The sequence below is a fragment of the Polyodon spathula genome, chromosome 3, assembly GCF_017654505.1.
Source record: "Polyodon spathula isolate WHYD16114869_AA chromosome 3, ASM1765450v1, whole genome shotgun sequence".
In the NCBI taxonomy this organism is placed as follows: domain Eukaryota; kingdom Metazoa; phylum Chordata; class Actinopteri; order Acipenseriformes; family Polyodontidae; genus Polyodon; species Polyodon spathula.
Genome location: NC_054536.1, coordinates 84,880,456 through 84,898,635, shown reverse-complemented (window position 1 = coordinate 84,898,635; position 18,180 = coordinate 84,880,456). Strand labels below are relative to the sequence as shown.

The 18,180-nt window shown below is 34.6% G+C and overlaps 1 protein-coding gene across 9 annotated transcripts in view; it reads left to right on the top strand.

Annotated features, from left to right (window-relative positions):
• The window catches only part of LOC121313538 (receptor-type tyrosine-protein phosphatase mu-like), a 273,535-nt gene that overhangs the window by 64,827 nt on the left and 190,528 nt on the right, over positions 1 to 18,180 (top strand). For all 9 annotated transcript variants that reach the window (XM_041246205.1, XM_041246206.1, XM_041246204.1 and 6 more), the window contains exon 2: positions 2,419 to 2,541. In XM_041246205.1, coding sequence (XP_041102139.1) covers positions 2,419 to 2,541 — 123 coding nt within the window. The remainder of the gene's footprint in view (positions 1 to 2,418; positions 2,542 to 18,180) is intronic.

The following is an 18,180-nucleotide window of genomic DNA, read 5'->3' as shown; positions in this document are numbered from 1 at the left end:
CCCAGCAATTTTTTTTATAAAGGATCACATACATAATTTGAGAAAAAAAAAAAAAAAAAACTTTATTAAATACATAACTTTTTTACTTGTCAGTAAAAAAGCAAGGTCAGTCATTCATTCCAAACCCCCCGGGTCTCTGCACTGACCGATCTGTAAAGCAGCTTTAAACCCGTGTTTATGGCTACAGGCATCTACCGTATTAATACCCGCTATAGCTGAAAGCTGATTGGCTGGTGATACTAAATCGTTTTCTGATATCGTTTTAAAACCGAAATCTTCAAGCCCTGCTTATTTTTAAAGAACCGCTTTTACCATTGTGGTACAACTTGGTTACAATTCTTAATACAAGTTTAAGAGTATCAGCACTGTACAGTGATCTACTTTTTTGTGATACTGTTAGGTATTCTTTTGTAATCTATAGAAGTGACGAGGGATGTACAGTATGTTACTATCTTGTTATTATAACAGTATGTTCTATATGTCTGTTAAGGCTTTTGTAATTTTTTAAATGCATGCTTTTTTCAAGTCAAATGTAGGAAAAGTTTAATTTCACCCCATGATACTGATGCACTTTCTAGAAAACAACTGGAAGAATGTGCTTTTATTTATTTACATATATTTGTGATCCAGACACTGGCAATCGAGGACAGAGCAGCCAGGTCAAGTAAATATTCTGTCTTTGTTCTCACTGACATTGACAGCATTGTACTTGAACCGGGCTGCTTTATATCAATATTGCTTATAAATGTAATACCATATCTCAACCATAGTTCGAAAGGTGAGTGAAAGGAGTGAAAGGTATTATATATATATATATATTATATATATATAATATATAGACAGGTTATATTATATTAATATATCATATATATATATTATTATGTATATATTATAAATATTTATTTATTTATTTGTCAAGTGAGATATTAAACCCAGGAGCTAAATGCCTTTTAATGAGATTCCTTGTCCTGGAGGAATAGTTAAATTGACATTTGCTTTGTTAACATCATTTTACAAATTATGATTTCTAGAAGTACTAAAGTAATTTACACAAGAATGCCTTTGTAGTAATAAATTACATTTCTGCCATGTCAACATAAAGAGACATAACTTGAAACTTTAAATGTCACAGTGTTATTAGGTTATTATGGATAGCGACAAGTTTCCTAGTTGAAAGTATAAATGCTTAAATTACATGCCACTTGCAATGATTCTAATAGAAAGCATGACACTGTGACAGTGACAAGTCTCTAAGTATATTTTTTTCACGTATTTTACGGTTTAATTTAGTTGTACTTCAGTTATGAGTTGCTACCAAATACTTTTTGTAAAGACAGGGAAATTATATCATTCTGTTAGATGGCTGAAACAGATTCTTGAGATATGTTACCATGAGTTCACCCATCCATTGTGCCAAAAAAATTGATTCTGTACAGCTGGGATTGGCGTTAAAAGGAGTTACAAGCCGAATACTGTATGTGTTATACTGTCTTCTATTGAGCTATTAAGAGACAGGAATCTAAAGGAAGTGTACACCCATAATAGCCAGTCAGTCTTAGACTTCAAATGAACGGTCTCTGAAGTCTTGTGGCTTAGACATTTATTTATTTATTTGTTTATTTATTTAAATAAATTAGCCAGTTTACAATGCCTGGTTTTGTTTTGCAAACCAAACTTTAAGCACGATAAAGTGTACTTATTGCAAGACAAAGGGGGCGTGTTCCAAATGATCTAAAGTGTCTTAATAAAATCACTCTAAAATTGTATTAACCCGATATTTTGAATACCAAATTTAAATTGAAGTTAATTATGTTTAGTGGTGGTCTATACATTTTTACCCCTGGCGGAAAAAAAACTGAAAGGATCAAAAAATGGTGGCAGTGTTTAAATCAGCCACAATGTATGCAATTTTGGCAAGCTATTACTTTCAGAATGGTAACCACTAAGAAAGATGTTACCTCAAGTTCAATGTACAAATAAAACGTGAATGTGTATAATTTTGTTTTAGAAAAATCTATATTTTAATTGCCGTTCTGGTCCTTTAAGTAGGACTACACCACTGTATGTAATGTTGGTGGTACCGCCAGCATATTTTACTTCAGCCTTGTGAAGCAAGGGCCAACTGCTGTCAGTTGCCTTTGAGATGGATTTGTAGCTAAATACCTTATGAAACTGTTTAATCTATTTGCACAGTGGCAACGGTGATGATTAAGTCAGAGAGTAATAAACAAATTATGTAATCTATCATAATAACACCTTTAGTGTTTTTTGATACCAGATGACATGAATTTGAACATTTGGATGCTGGCAGAAAAATGAGTATTTGTTAATAATTCATTTTAACCCTTTGTACATAAGGAATGTGAATTTTAATGTGATGTTAAAAGATCTCAAAAGCTGTGCGATTTATTTTTATAGGTGACTGCAACTTTGATGAATCATACACAACTTGCGGATATAGCCAAGCCAAAGATGATGACCTTGACTGGGAGCAAGTCAACACCAAGGTGAAACCATCTTCAGATCCATGGATGCCATCAGGTTTGTTGACTCATTCATTTCTATTTCCCTCTGCTGTTCAGATTAAATTTGACCCCACTGTCTTAAAATCCCTAAAACTGTTTCAGTCAGGACAATCTTGCATTAAAGAAGCACCTTTATTATAATACAAAATCTTACAGATTTTCAAAAAGATTGAACCAAACAGTGGTTGAAGAAAAATAAGCAGAGTAACAATAGTTGGAGCGCAGCCTTATCCTTCTGAGCATCCTGGTGCTGCCTGCTAAAAAAACAAATAATACATCTGTGCGACGTGTTCCTCCTGGTGAACAAAAATGATTAGGCAGAGGAGCATCGTATACTCTCTCTCCCCCCCATCCCTCCAGACGAGGCTGGGAGTGAGGTGGTGGTGGGGTGGGGGGAGCTGGTGGTAATTCGAAAACACGGCAGGATTTGCCAGTAATTGATGGGAACTTGCTGGTAATTGGCTAGTAGATTGACCAATGAATGTACTAGGTATTTGTATTAATGGTAATGTAGATTTCCTGCCTGAAAACATTGCAAGCTTTATAGAATTACATTTTAAAAACATAATTGGGTCTACTTAGTTGATCAAAGGCACTATAAGGTACTATAACAGAGCACTACTTTGCTAGAACCACTGTGCAATATATTTTTTTCTGCTCATGGCTTTGAAATGGTTTCTCCAAAGTAATAAGTCAGTATTATTATAAAGGGTTTCCCAATTTTTCCCAAGGTGGTTTTTCAACCCTGGTCCTCAAGTACTCCCAACAGTCCTGTTTTTTGTTTCAATCAAATATTGTGGTTTTAACATTGTTTTACAGTGCACTTACAGTCAGACTGCAAGACTTGCTCTAGTGCCCCTGTTCACCATTAGGTTGCTATACAAATAATTTGTTGTCACTGTTACCTCTATAAATACCCCCTTGTGCCACACCACTGCAGATCCTCCAAGTGATTTAAAGGTTTTGTAAGCACTTCTGTATTGTGTATAAAAATGGTCATGTAATTTATTATAATTTTATTATTCAGTTTTGAAAGTTTTAGCATGGCTGTTACAACTTATTGAAACAAATCTATCTGACAGTGCATTGTTTTCATTACTGTATCATTGGCGGGAGTATCGAAATGCTGTTCAGTTTTTCTCCACTTAACAAAGCCCTGTTCATAAAAATGTCATTCATTACATTTTATTTTATTTAAATTGATGGCTTAACGAATGCTGTTGTAAAAGATTCATGTCAGTAGTTCCTGGGTTTGAAACAATCAAATACTTTTACATGTTACTAAAGGCAATGGTTATTGTATAGTTCTTGAATCTGGCACGGAATCACAACATGTTCTATCAGTTTAATGCAGAGTTGGCAGCTCAGGTGCTTACTCCACTGAGAATAGCAGAATTAATTATAAAGACATTACTAATTTCAAGCAGTCTGCACCAGTAAACTCATTGTGTGCAACATGCTATTAGCAGCTCAGAAAAATTACCTGGCAAAGTAGAACGAATACAACGTTTACCTTTCTAATGGAATTGATTAATGCCAGTACACAAAGGCCACCAGAGGGTTAGATGGTGGTTAAACTAAACATTTTGATTTATAAATTTAGATCTTTGTTTGAGTTATGTTATGAAAGAACTTTTGTGCAGCAAACATTTATATTTATATTCTCACCAGAGACTTAAATTTGTTATATTCCTAGGCAATCTTATTTCCTTCATATTTACTTATTCATGTGTAAACTCATTATTTAAAGGAGTATCAAGTATAAAAAAGAAGGAACAACATTATCGATGGAGTGCCTTTTATAATTTCAGTCAGTTATAAGCAAATAAATTAGAAACCTCAGAAATCCCATCCACCAATCAGGAAGCTCAATTCCAGATCACTACCACATGGAAAATGGCCATGAAACATTCAGAATGTCTACTTTAAAAATAAATAAATAAATCAACAAACAGATGGAAAGAAAAACATTGCAAAGGTAAAATAGCAATACAGCTACTATTTAACACTTTTTAAAATCTCAAAAGATCCATGGTTATCGGGCCCTACCTTGGTCAATGAGCTGGTCTGTAGAATAGTGCCTGTTGCTCGAGTTTATACCTTACTGACCAGAGCAACTCCCAGACAGTATACCCTCTAACTGGAGTTCTACTGATTCACTGATATAAAGTATTAATTGGAAAAATCTACATATAAACCATATGCATAACCAAAAAAATCCATAAAACTCATGCATGAGTGAAAATCCATGAGAGACACAATCACATTTGCAGGTCCCAGGACCTTAAGAAGATAAGCGTACTAAATCATTAGTAATATGACTGTAGGATGGGTATGTAACCTGAGTAGTTATTTTTATCTGAGTTTTCTGAGTGATCTGTGTGTTTTACAATGGCTTTATATACTAGAATTTTTTTTTAATATATTGTAATAAATAATACAATATTATATAATGGAATAAAATAACTGGAGAAAAGTACATAGGACATACAGTACTAAACAGTACTACATATCTTGGTGTGTTTCTGTACTGGACATTCTCAGGATCTAAAGGATCTTTCCTATCTTTTAAACTGAAATCCATGTAGTGCTTGCAAGGAGCCAGCAGTTATGACTGGTTACAGTACAACAACAGAACAGCTCCAGCAACCTCAGTGCCTGAACTTTGCCTTGGAGGGAGCACAGTCTGCCTGCAACAGTGACATTTAGTACCATGTATACTGGGTGTGAGGTGGACATATGTGTAGTAAGAACTGGGCTGACCTATTTTGCTCCAAGACCTTTTGTTATAATAGTAAGTTCCAATAATATATTGGCAAAAAGATGGCTTGGACAACAATATCCGGGTGGAAATATCCCCAGGACTGCCTTTTCAAAACAAAAATAATCAGCCAGTATCTGTAGGTGGTTCTGAATGAGAAAAAACGTTCATTTAGCAAGTGAGGAAAGTTGTTTACTTTAGTTGTTAGTATGTGAAATCACACAGGAGACAACAACAAAGAGTAATCAAGAGCTCAAAAGTTATACATATCAACTAAGGTGGTTAACATTGATTAGGAATTAGGTCTTTTTATAAATATGGTCAATAGGAATCAATCAATATGCTATAGGCGTGATGGGTTATAAATTATTTATTTTAGGAAAAACCCAACTACTCCGATGAAGGTGAGCGGCTTCCAGTGTCTGATCTCTTAAACATAGCAAAGCTAGGAAGCGTGTTTCCTACTTTAAGTCCATAAAACTAATAATCTACTCTTAATGCTCAAACTGTGTTAGTCTGAATAAAGAACAACAGATCTATTTCCACAGCACTATCAGTGAGTGAACCTGTATTATTGCCAGGGATTTACTTATGCAACAGCAGAATGAAATCATTTGCATTCATTAATCACAATTTATACAGTGCATGTCTTTACTTAGCTATGCCAGTGCCTGGGTTCATTTAATTGTTCACTTTGACTCTGTCATTGAACTTTAAAATAAAGATGCGATTGCCTGATGTACTGGTTTTGCATATGATCTGAATCGCCTTTAGCAGTGTTAATTTTTAAACTAAATAGCTGCAGTCAACACTGGCTGTTCCAGTCCAGTTCTTTGTTCCAGTGATGTTCTAAATTGTTCAATTCAGTCAATTCAATCTCCATCCAGGTCCTAAACCTAGTTATTTTTGTTCACTATGCCTAAACCAGAATTGCCCAACCATGAGCTTGTTGGTATATTGTGTGTTATTTTGAAGCATTTTCTGGTAAAACTATGGTCTTAAAGAGAAGATTTAATAACATTTTATAAATAAGTACAGTACAGAGCCGATTACCAGGGGTAATAGGCCAGTTCGGTGCATAGTGGCTCAGTGTTCGGTCAGTTTTGTCTGCTGGTCGGTAGTCATTTGTTATTCTTTATTGGATTGCAAATTTACTTGCTAATTTAATAGTCAATGAACACATGAGAAGTAGATGTAAATTGTTAAACGAGGTCTCAGGTAGGTTATATCATACGGTCTCATCTAGAGTTTCTACTGCGTGTTGAGTGGGAAACAGAGATTGAAAATACCAACAAACCCTTAACAACAAGGGGGTGTTTTTTGTTTTTGGTCAGTAAAGTGTTTGAAAAGAAACACACAAGCATGCCCTTGTTAATCCTTGCAGCCAGAATGTATACGGTCCACACAAGGAGATGTAAAACTGACCCAGCTACTTTAATACAGATATCAGCCAAGAGCCACAGTGGTACCATTGAGCGTTATTCTGTACAACTGTGGCAGAAAACACAAGGCGCTAGCTGCGTGCATGTTATATTTTAACGCATATTAAGGATACCAGTTGCAGCAATTAATTACAAGTCTGTGATAATATGTATTACTTGCCTGTGCTTCAGTTCCCAATATGAACCATAACAACAACAAAAAAGGCTGTTATAAGTGTCCCTAGGGAGGTGACATAATATCCATCTATGGGTAAGAAGAATAATTGGGACTAGCTTGTGAATAAATATGACTTCATTATGTTACAGGAGGTCAGGACACAGACACTGTGCAGCATTCTAAAATAAGTGGTTTGTGCTGAGACAAGAGCAATGCCCTGTTATTTAAGTGTTTTCCTTGTAAACTGAGTACTAAAATGCTTATTAAGAGATCTTAAGAAACATCCCTTCTTTGTGACCTGTTAGAAACCCTAGCATTTTCAGTGGGATGAGTAACAAAAAAAATAAATAAATAAATAAATAAAACTTATCCTGGAAGGTGTAAATGAAATTTCACTCCACAGTGACAGAAACAGTTGGTACCGTGAATGCAAATTATCTGTTTTTTATGGCATGCAAAAGCTGGAGCATGAATATTTAGTACTAGTCTGAACCTGTGGCATTGGAAATGGTGGTCACCCATTGTAAATGGGCAGTGCACTGAAACTCATACATTAGGAATGGAAATGTAACATTCATGACTGAAAATTCCCATTCCTGCCCAGGCCTGCGTGTAGTATTTTATAAATAGACAGCCTGACTCATGTCTTTTAGTTTCAGAAACAAACATTTAAAACCTCTGCTTTGCTGTATAGGCTTTTACATGGTTCTACATATAATATTGTTGGGTTTTCGTACAATAAAACAATATTAATAAGCAGAATGAAGGCACTGGTTTTATAGGCTATGATTTCCAGATTAGGCACTTTTTTGTTGTCTGTAATAGGGTATATTAAACAATCCCCTTGTTTATCATGCTGGTGTGATTACATTGTGTACTCATTTAGGCTTATTTAGCCACACTGTTCGCATGGACATATGCCTGACTGACTTAACTGTCCAACTGGAAACACACTGTTTCAAACAGCATACACATCATTGACATCACCAGTTGTAATACCTACTCAGGAAAAACAAAACAAAAAAAAAAACACTTGTTTTGTACAGTAGTCAGCTTCAGAGACTCTGACGTTGGGTCATGTCATATTCATTAAGTGTTGGTATAGAGTGAAGACCTATTCTGACAGTCAATTAACTAATATAGGACTTGATTGGAAGAAAGAATGGACCTTGAGGGCCAGAGTGCATCATTGGTGTAGAGAGATGCATTACAGTCCCCTACATTTACTGGCAGGCTAATGGTTTACATATATCTCATGTGTTTAACCAGTGGGAATTAAATATAAAAGATGGCTTTTAAAAACACATCACAATAAGAATAAGGGGTTTTGAGTGAAATAATTTGTATTTTTGACAAAATTGTACTCTTTACCAAGCCAATTACATACTTATTTTTAAATAACAAGTGGTCAGTGCAGGGTTCATTGTCCTCTCATTCATTTCAGCTGTGGTGGCATTGGTGTGAAACACATGCTGTACATTTTAAAGTTTTGTATAAAAATGTACTTTAGTAAATAACACAGTGTACATTGAAGGTAGAGGAATGCTTTCTTCCTGAGGTTAATTAAGTCTTATATGGTTCACCTGGCAAGGAAATTCATGGTTAAATTAATTTTAATATAAGCATTTCCCAGATACTTAATTCAGACTATTGTCTGTGTGACATGCTGTGGTGATTGAGTTGTTAACACCGATTCCAGAACATTCTTAACCAGATCTACTTCAAATCTTATCTTGTTGATTTGACCAAGGCACAGGCCAAACTATTGTTAACTCTTTGAGGCTCACCTTCCAAAATGCTATCTGATTATCTGGTCTCCTAAGGTGTCATAAAACTTACCAAGCCAAGCTATAGTGACAGTTGTACCATTATTGTGTTAAAATTTAGTTTAAATGCTTTAAGAATCATTTTTAATTACATAACTTGTAAACACAAGTTTAATGGTTATTTTAAGTAAGTTTCCCAATAAACCTGGAGGGTTTATTGTGTTTTAATTGAATATTATAAACTAATAACTTTTTGAATATTATCCTTTGATTGTATTGATGTGTTTATATGCTTGTAATCGTAATTTTGTATAGATAATTAAACTGAAATTGATATGCTTCTCTAATGAAAGCAACTAAAGTTATATTGAATAGGTTTAAATGATAAATGTAAAATCCTTTGACAACGAAATAGGTGGATACATTCCATTTTTAACACACCCTTTTTGTGTGACACGCAACTGTCTATCAAATACTGTGAACCAATGGAAGGACCGACAAGGACTTGTTTACAGTACTAGGGAACGCCTATACATTGTGTTGTTAAACTCAAAACAAGGATTTTTGCTCTCTGGATTCTCTCTTTCTTCAAAACATTTCATCGCTCTCAACTCATCAAACTCCGAAGTTCTTCAGCGAAGACGCAATGATGTAATCTTCAAAGCTGTCCCGGAGAAGAACGACAAAAGCTCCCTCCAGAACGACAAAAGCTTTTGCCTACAGTCTTCACGGAGATGCTGCACTGTGCTGATGCACAATTAACTTTCACAGAGAGGACGACCATGTTAAGAAGACTTTGTTTTAAACATCAAATCAACAGAATAAGTATCACATATATTGTGTGTTTACAAGTAACTGAACTGAAGCCATGCCAATACGTAATGTGTGTCTATTCAGCCAAATGCTGGAACATTGTACATGCGTACTTAGCCACTTGGAAGCCAGCGCATGTATATGTAATGTGTGACTGAACTAAACAATGCATGATGAACTACTAAAGACTGCTTCACTAGTGCAGAACTCAATGACCAGAGAGCACATCAAGGATTCATTATGAACATTTAACAATGCATTACTTTTCCTTGAATGTTTTATTTTGTTTCTTCTTTATACATATGTTTTTAACACTGAAGCCCAACCTTTATTCTTCTTCCTTTGAGAATATGAATAAATGTAATAATAATTTGGATTGTTGGGTTTCTTTTTGTCTAATAACAAACACATTTATGATTGATTTGAAATAATTAAACATACATAATAGTAATTGTTAATGTCTTTTCATCATAAATTTAGGGATAATTAAGCTAGAGTCACTAGTTCTTATTGCGGTATTGTGTTTTATGGTTCATAATTATATTATGAGTTATAATGGGTATTTTCTTTAATGCTAATTTGTGAGGACACGGTTGTGACATGAATCCTAGATATACAATGTAAATATGCACGACAACCTTGCAAACCTTTATGGAAACCCAACTAATATTAACTTAAAATGTATTTGTTTATACAGAAATTACTATATTACGTTTTGTGTTTTTACGGTGAAGGAGAAGAGGATACTGTGCCATAGGGAAGGGATATATAATTTTGTGAAGAAGTGAAACAATATCTTACCATTTGCTAGTATAGCCATTTTCTGAGTTTAGCCAGTATCACAAATAATACAGAACCATCATTATTTCAGTAAATTGACACTGAAAAATAGGTAGTTCAAAGTATGTACTAGCAGTATAATTTTGGCGCAGTAGTTCCACACTTCCTGACTCCAGAACCTTTGGCAATGACTGGCTGCTACGTGAGCATCAGTGAACACCTTTTTTTCTTCGCCAGATGATTTTACTTTGTGTAAAGTAGCAGACATAGTAGTTCAGGAATAGTGGACAGAGCAACATGGGAAAAGTAACTACAATACCATTGATTTAAAATAACTGCTGAACATCCCTCTATCTGTTAACAGGGACTGAAGAACAGGAAGAGTGACAATGAAGTATTCTTGGTAATACTTAAAAATAATAGCAGCAAATTCATTATTGATTTTGGTTGAATCCAACGGGAATAACACCTGAATATCTTATTCACTTCCCGTTAATTCACATGGATTTCCTTGGAAACTTGTTTGTATTTCTGAAAGGAGAATCCACCCCTTAATCAAATATGTAATTATCAAACCATTAATTACCCTTTCATCCATGCCCTTTATCTTTCATTTTGTTTGGTCCCCCTCATCTCCTGCCTCCACCTTGCAGTGTGCCTTATCTAGGGGGAAGGTAGCCCTCAAGTACTACTAGTCCTGTCCGCTGTCATTAGACATTCATCTAATTCATATATGTCACTCATCATAGTTTGCCAGCATAAGGGCAGCTAACGAGCTCTAATGGGAAAGGCTATGGGCCAAATTCAAATAACAACGTAATCACTTACAGGCATATTTATCTGTCAACTCAATAAATTGTTCATTTTATTCCATTGGTGTTGTCTCCTTTCTGAAATGTTCATTCCATGTTCCTTTGTAACAAATGATGTAGATCACATGTATAAGGCATGCATTCATGCATGCATTAGAACTTCTCACAATCCCCTGGTGGGTGAGTGTGAACAGTCTAGCTGGTGGTTGTCAGGCCATTAAATGCAGGACGCAGAATGTGTAGTGAATGCGCTGTTGTGCCGGTTTATTATATTATATTATTTATTATAAATGAACAAATAAAAAGGTTGAAGAAAATAGAAACACTGAACAAACAAAACGGCACAATGGCCAAACAAACAGCTCATTAAACCCACAAGAAGTATCGTGCTGGTCCTCCAGAAAGAGTAGCAATTGTTATTTCTGGAAGTTCTATTGCCTCATCTCTTTTAAATCACCCGTGCTACATAACCCACCCTCCGCGCAGCAATACATACACAGCATATAAAACACAAAAATATGCACAGGGGTGGGGCACCCCACCGCTGCAAATAAGAGGATGTGAACGCATACCTTATACACGTGAGCAACAACCCACATGACTTAACAGGGCTGAATTCAAAATTTATTATTTCAGAACTCAGAAATGCAGAAGATTTTCAGGTGTGATTCCTGTGGTATTCAGCTGGAATTCGTTATGAATTTGAAGCCATTATTTGAGTGTTGTCATAGTCTCTTTTCTTAAAGATATATATTGCTTGTTAGAAAAAATTTTTTACAGAACAAGCTGGAAAAGCCCAGTTGTGTGTCTGCAGACTCCCTGGAATTTGGAAAGTAAACTTGGAACAGAATTTAGAAAGTGGAAGATATAAACAGAATGTATAGAACAATTGCCCAAAATAGTTCTAGTTGACCTGCCGCAATAAGGTCTGTTTGTTAATTTTGTATATTTTCATGTTTTACTATTTTGTTAATGCATTCTACCATACAGAATCGATTTCAGAAGGGGCAATTGTATATCATTACATCGCTCATTACAGCAAACAAATGATGACAACATATTCTTTGACAAATATCTGAAAAAGAAAACTATGAATGAATAATAATAATAAAACCCATTACTACAGTAAACCCATTTAGTTTGGTTAAATTACATTTGGTATATTTTTTATGATATCTCTTAGTTTGCCTGCCTGTGCCAGTCCTATGGAATCCATATATGGCTTATATTCCTGATTGTGTAATGGAGCTTGCCAGTTGTCTGCTGTTTAATTACATTTTCTCACTGGGTTTTCTGGGAGAATTACTACTTGAAATAAGCCAGAAGTCAGGAGTGAAAATTAAGTTCTGCAGTCATGATAGATGTAACGTATACTACTGTATATTAATTAAAATATAAATTTAAACTTGAGCAACATGTGTTTTTTTTTTTTTTTTTTTTTTTTTTTTGTGTGTCAAATGCCTGCTTCATAGTACATACAAACAAGATGACACCTTACACTCGCTTACCCTTTGTATTATGTTTTAATGGGAATTTCACTCAATACAATCCATAAAATTGGATTGCTCAAGATCAGGCATAAAAGTGAAATGCTTTACATGGCAGAAATACAAAATAATGTAACTGAAGCTCTCCTTTAGGGCATAATTTATTGCAAGGCCACTTATAATAAATCTTAATGCTCACAGGCACTAGACAGCAATACATTTCTTAAGAGTGACAAACTGTCCGTGGAGCCTGAGGTTAAATGCAGTGCTTTTAACTGTCCCCTTTAAATCAGTTTCCAGGAGATGACACACTGCAATGGCTACTGTACATTTCAAACATTTTGTAAGAGCCAATCTGTTTAAAAAGGTAAAAGAAAATCATGCTGAAAGTTCTTTACAATGCAGGTTTAAAGATCTCGTAACCAGGTGTTGGATGAGTTAGTTGTTCTAATATATTTGTTTGCATTGCATCAATAACTTCTGGTAATACAATAAAACAAGTAATACGTAAGCACCTTTAAAGTCAAAAGAATACGCTCTGAATCTGCAGAATATTTCACTTTCATTTGTTTATTATCCCATTATTTTGCACTCTTGGATATTTGGCACATATTTAAAACTTAACTCACTTTTTCACATTGTTATATAACTGCATGTTTTGTTCTCCCAGCGTTATGCACAGTATACACATTTCAGATCAATCTAGCAAGGCATTTAGAAGTTGTTTCATTGAAACAAACATTCAAACAAGAAAATGTAAAAACGCATATGTGAGTTGCACATGTAGCTGGTGCCCATAATATTGATCAGGAACACATATCATGAAACAATAAACAGATAAACAAAAGCATACTGTACAGTATTAAAACAGTTTTAAAGATACATTGTGTTCATGTAAACCCAGAAAAGTTCAGTTTTCAGAAAACCTGTTCTGGTATTCTGATTTAGATTTCCGAAAACACGGCACATTTAAAAGCAACAGCTTAATTATAGTGTGCATCAGTATTAACTAAGTAAAGAACAGTTACATTATCTAATTAAGCAGCAAAGTGCATCACAACAGCAGTCACTGCCTTCCCTTCAGCAGCTTCTTGCATATTTCACTGAGTAATTATGGCCAGCACAGTTAAATTATTGCAGATATTCTTGTTCAGTGTCGTGATTATGAAAAGATACAGTATAATATTTGGTGAAATTGTGTAATGGCTCAGCTTCATGTTACTGGAGGGTTCTTAGGCTATCATGGCATTCTTGGCCACTGTGAAATATCTCATTATAGCAATGCTAAATTGAACAAATCAAAAGACTACCCAATGGACAAAAGTATCTGGCTTCCCTTTATCGCCACACTCCCTGAAAACTGTAATTCTGTGAGGAAGACTGGCCTGTGTTTCCTGGAGTGATCCACATAGCCAACGGTGGTGATGCAGAGGAGACAGCTGCAATTCCGAAGAACATTAGAAATCAAATTAACGTTTACATCACATTTGCCAAAGATTAAATAACTGGGGGGAACAAGGGAACGCTGGCCTTTCTCCTCCAGAGGAATGTAGCTCTTGAGTTCCTGGGTGGGAAAGGAAGCTGGTTTAGTTGTGGGATTGGAGGACACCCACGGACCCTTCAGGTCTCCTGAGCCATGTGGGGAATTGCTGCAGTGAGGGGAAAAGAGATTGGGCATTCCAAATTGGGAGAAAATTTATAATTGGAATATGTTTCAGTATTGATTAAAAATGGGGGTTGTGATTAAAAATACAGTAATGGTTTTGTGTAGTGGTGTCACCTTCTACTAAACTAAACACATTCAGTATGTTACTTATTTGCTTTTTGTTATATGAATAATGTATTTTATTACAATCTGTATTGCTTACAAAAACAGGAGTACTGTTTTATAAATGTTTTATTTTTTCAAAAAAAATGGGGTGCCCTTTACACTTTGTATAAATATTTGAAATCTGTACATGCAGTCAATTACTTTCTTACCTAAAGCAGCCCAAAAGCATGACAGCTTCACTTTACGCCGTATCCACCTAATGTGTGTACACAAGTGCACTGTACAAAGTGCATATTACAGGGAGCATCCGTAAGAGCCTGCACTGGTTTATTGTGCGGTTGGGAATTGTACTTCTGTGATTCTTGACATAATCAAAGATAGAGCTGATCATCACCCTATACAATTAAGTTATTTTGCTTCATGAAGTCAGGCGAAAAATGTTACATTAACATATTGAATTGCATACTGAATTGTTGTTTTACATATACTTAATGAAAAAACTGATAACAATTGTGACATTTTGAAATCTAACATTAGGTGCTGTACTGCTGTTATGGCTTCCGGTAGACTCTTGCAATATCATTTTGTAGTTTTCTTTGATTACATGATCTTAAAAAAAAGTCATGCAAAAACTGCTGGCCATAGTTGTATGCTGTAAACTTATAATATATGTAATGTTTAGCTGTTGAGGTTTGCTTTTTGTGTATTTGTTGATCTCTTCAACAACAGTTTAATAAGTCTCATGAACAGCAAACTTGATCACAGATGTAGCCAAAATGTGACATTGTGTGGATTCTGGACACAAATGTACACAAAACTAAAGTTTAGTCCAATTTTGTTCTTTTTTTCTAAAGCTATGCTTGTCTAGCAGTTGTTGTACACTTAAAAATAACTTTTTACTTCCAGCACTGACAACAGTGAATAAAACTACTGTTTTAGAAGTAAAAAGTTAAAAACTAAAATTGATATGAACTACAGTAGCATTCCACTGAAGTATTTTCTTTAAAACTTCAGGCAATATTCTTTTTAAAGACGACAAGTTGTATAACCTTTTAATGGCAAATATTTGGATGACTCTCTCATTCTTACTAAAAAAACAAACATGTTTTTATCTTTGACTTTTCATGATAATACTGTCTTGCATGTGTTACCTTGCAGGTGTTGGGTGGGAATACCAGGTGTCCCATGTAGCAAGGATATGGGGGAGATGTAAATGCATACTGTAATTTAGGTATTTTTTGGGGACACTTTAATAATTTTAAACAGAGAATTGTAAGATATATAAAACTAAGACAGTAAACAAACATTTGATGAGAAGTTGTTATGCAAAGACACTTGTGGGACTTCGGTACAGTACTTCTGCATATCACTTTCCATGAAATGCAACCCTTTGTACTGGAATAACCCCCTTGTTTCTCAGGAAGCAGATGGTCATTTTTAAATACATAGGCAGATGGAAACCTACAATCAACGGAAGGCACTAACTGTGAAACAAAGCAAATGAAATGGTCTTTGTACACCTGGAATGGCGAAAGCATGTTATGATGATACCAACAAATTGGCAACATGTAGTGTACATTGGTCACAATAGGCCTATTGTGTCAATTATTTTAAACTATTTATATTTAAAACCATAGATCACATGCTCTCTTCTATAAAAAAGGAATTCTTACATTTTGACCACTTTTCAAATTGGGTTGCATCTTGGTTAGGTCATTATTTCAAACAAGTTAATGAGAATCAGGAGATGTAACTTACCTTGAATCAAGCAATAAAGTTTGAGGTGTGTGTGTGTGTGTGTATATATATATATATATATATATATATATATATATATATATATATATATATATATATAATATGTGTTCTAATGAAAGGGTTTAAAATAGCTGTATTTAACCATGTGACAACACTAATGTAATTTATTAATAAAACATTTTCATCACATTGGTATTAAATTGCAATTTCCATGGTCACATTTTTCTTTGTTACAGAAAAAAGGACTTGCCTTTTTACAGGATACTGCAGGTGTAAATGCAGAAGGGTTACTACCCTACAGCTTTGATAAGAGGATCTGTCTTTCGTTTAATCTAAAAATACAGAACCCTTGTAAAAACTATAGTGTCAATTTCCTTTTTGTCAAGAATGCATTCAAATGAGCTAAGATCTAGTACAGTACTTCATATTAATAAAAAAAAAACAAAAAAACAAACAAACAAAAAAACTACACAGCTTGACAAATTTATTGGTAGCACTGCCTTAATTTTCTCCCAGTCTGACCTCAGTGAATTTCATTACTGAAATACCACTGAGATGTGACAGATTGCAGGAAATGGTATTGGTTTAATCTTCATTGTGATGTCTGTTGCAATAATGATTTTGTACAGTAGTTCTGGATTGCCTGAACGGGGTAGAAATAATGATCATCACTGTCATTGTTGCAAATTCTAAAATTCTAAGTAATGATCTTGCCAAACCAAAAGCTAATTCTGACTATCAAGACTACTGACTTAAGTAAGTAAATGCCTTATTATCAAACAGGCAAACCCAGTCCATAATTTCTGGAGACAAGCAGGGTTTGGTATAGTCTTTGTTTGGGTGATGAAATCTTATGAAAGTTACATCCCTGATAGCAAATACTATTTTTTTTTTTTAAAGGAAATTACATACTGTATTAAACATAGATATATTCTACACAACTGCCAGTATTTATGATCTGCTGTAAAATATGCTTAAACTGACCCCACTCAATGAACCACCTTAAAGTGTGGTATGTGTATATATGTCAGTTGTTCAGGGCAGTCATTATGTACAGGTGCAGGTCACCTGTAATACAGTTGCTAGGGAACTACTGTAGATTTATTGAAATGTTATGTCAAATAAAGTATAAATTATTAATAGGAACACTATTTTGTTTTTATTTTGTTAAAAAAATTGTTCTTTTGGTTGTAGACCTTTGTGTTTTTGTATTGCACTTAAATAGGATATTATAACTTTCTAAACCATGTTGAACAATGATGGTTCCAATACTCACCTGTAGTATTAGTGTGCCTAATGATGAACAAACACTGATAACACATCAATACAAATGTTCTCCCTTGACCTACCTAAAGGTCATGTTGTGTGCTATGTAGAATTGACTTTATTGGAACTAGATTCTATCAATTTTTCGAAACCTTTATTTAATTAGCATTTGTTTATTGAAATGGGGTGTATGAACTCAATTAGTGGTAGTACATCTTGACAAACATTTACCAGTCTCTCACATTGAATGGCAGCTATTCATTATGGGATGTTCCCTCTCCAATTTCCAATAAATCAGCTTCATTTTACAAAGTACTTACATGTGAAGGGTAATCAATAAGTGTTGCATTACATTGTATTTACAGAAGCCAGAGCCTCTTACTGAGAGCAGAGTTAAAGGATAATTTCAGCATGCTAAAACCTTGGAGCATAAATAAAACCTTGTATGCATCTTAATCTTTGTATTTAATTGAAAAATCAAGCTAACAGAATGATTAGAGGTTTGAGAAGAGCTTGGTGTTTCTTTGTCATGTATTATTCATGCAGGAGATGCATATCCCATTCTACACGTATGTAGTGGAGGTATCTGTATATCAAAATCTATCTAGAGATATGAGGAAATTGGTACAAAGTATATGAATCTGGGGAATGAAGTTTCGATTAGTTGTACTCTGTTTTTATCATTGAGTGATTTGCTCTGGATTAATAAATTACAGCAATAGAACATTGATGCTGATTGATCCCATAACATTGTCTAGTTGGCTCCAATTTCGTATTTGAATCCTTCATTTTGTGAGCAGCATTCAATGATTCTTTTGGATTTATGCTCAGGAATAAAGGTA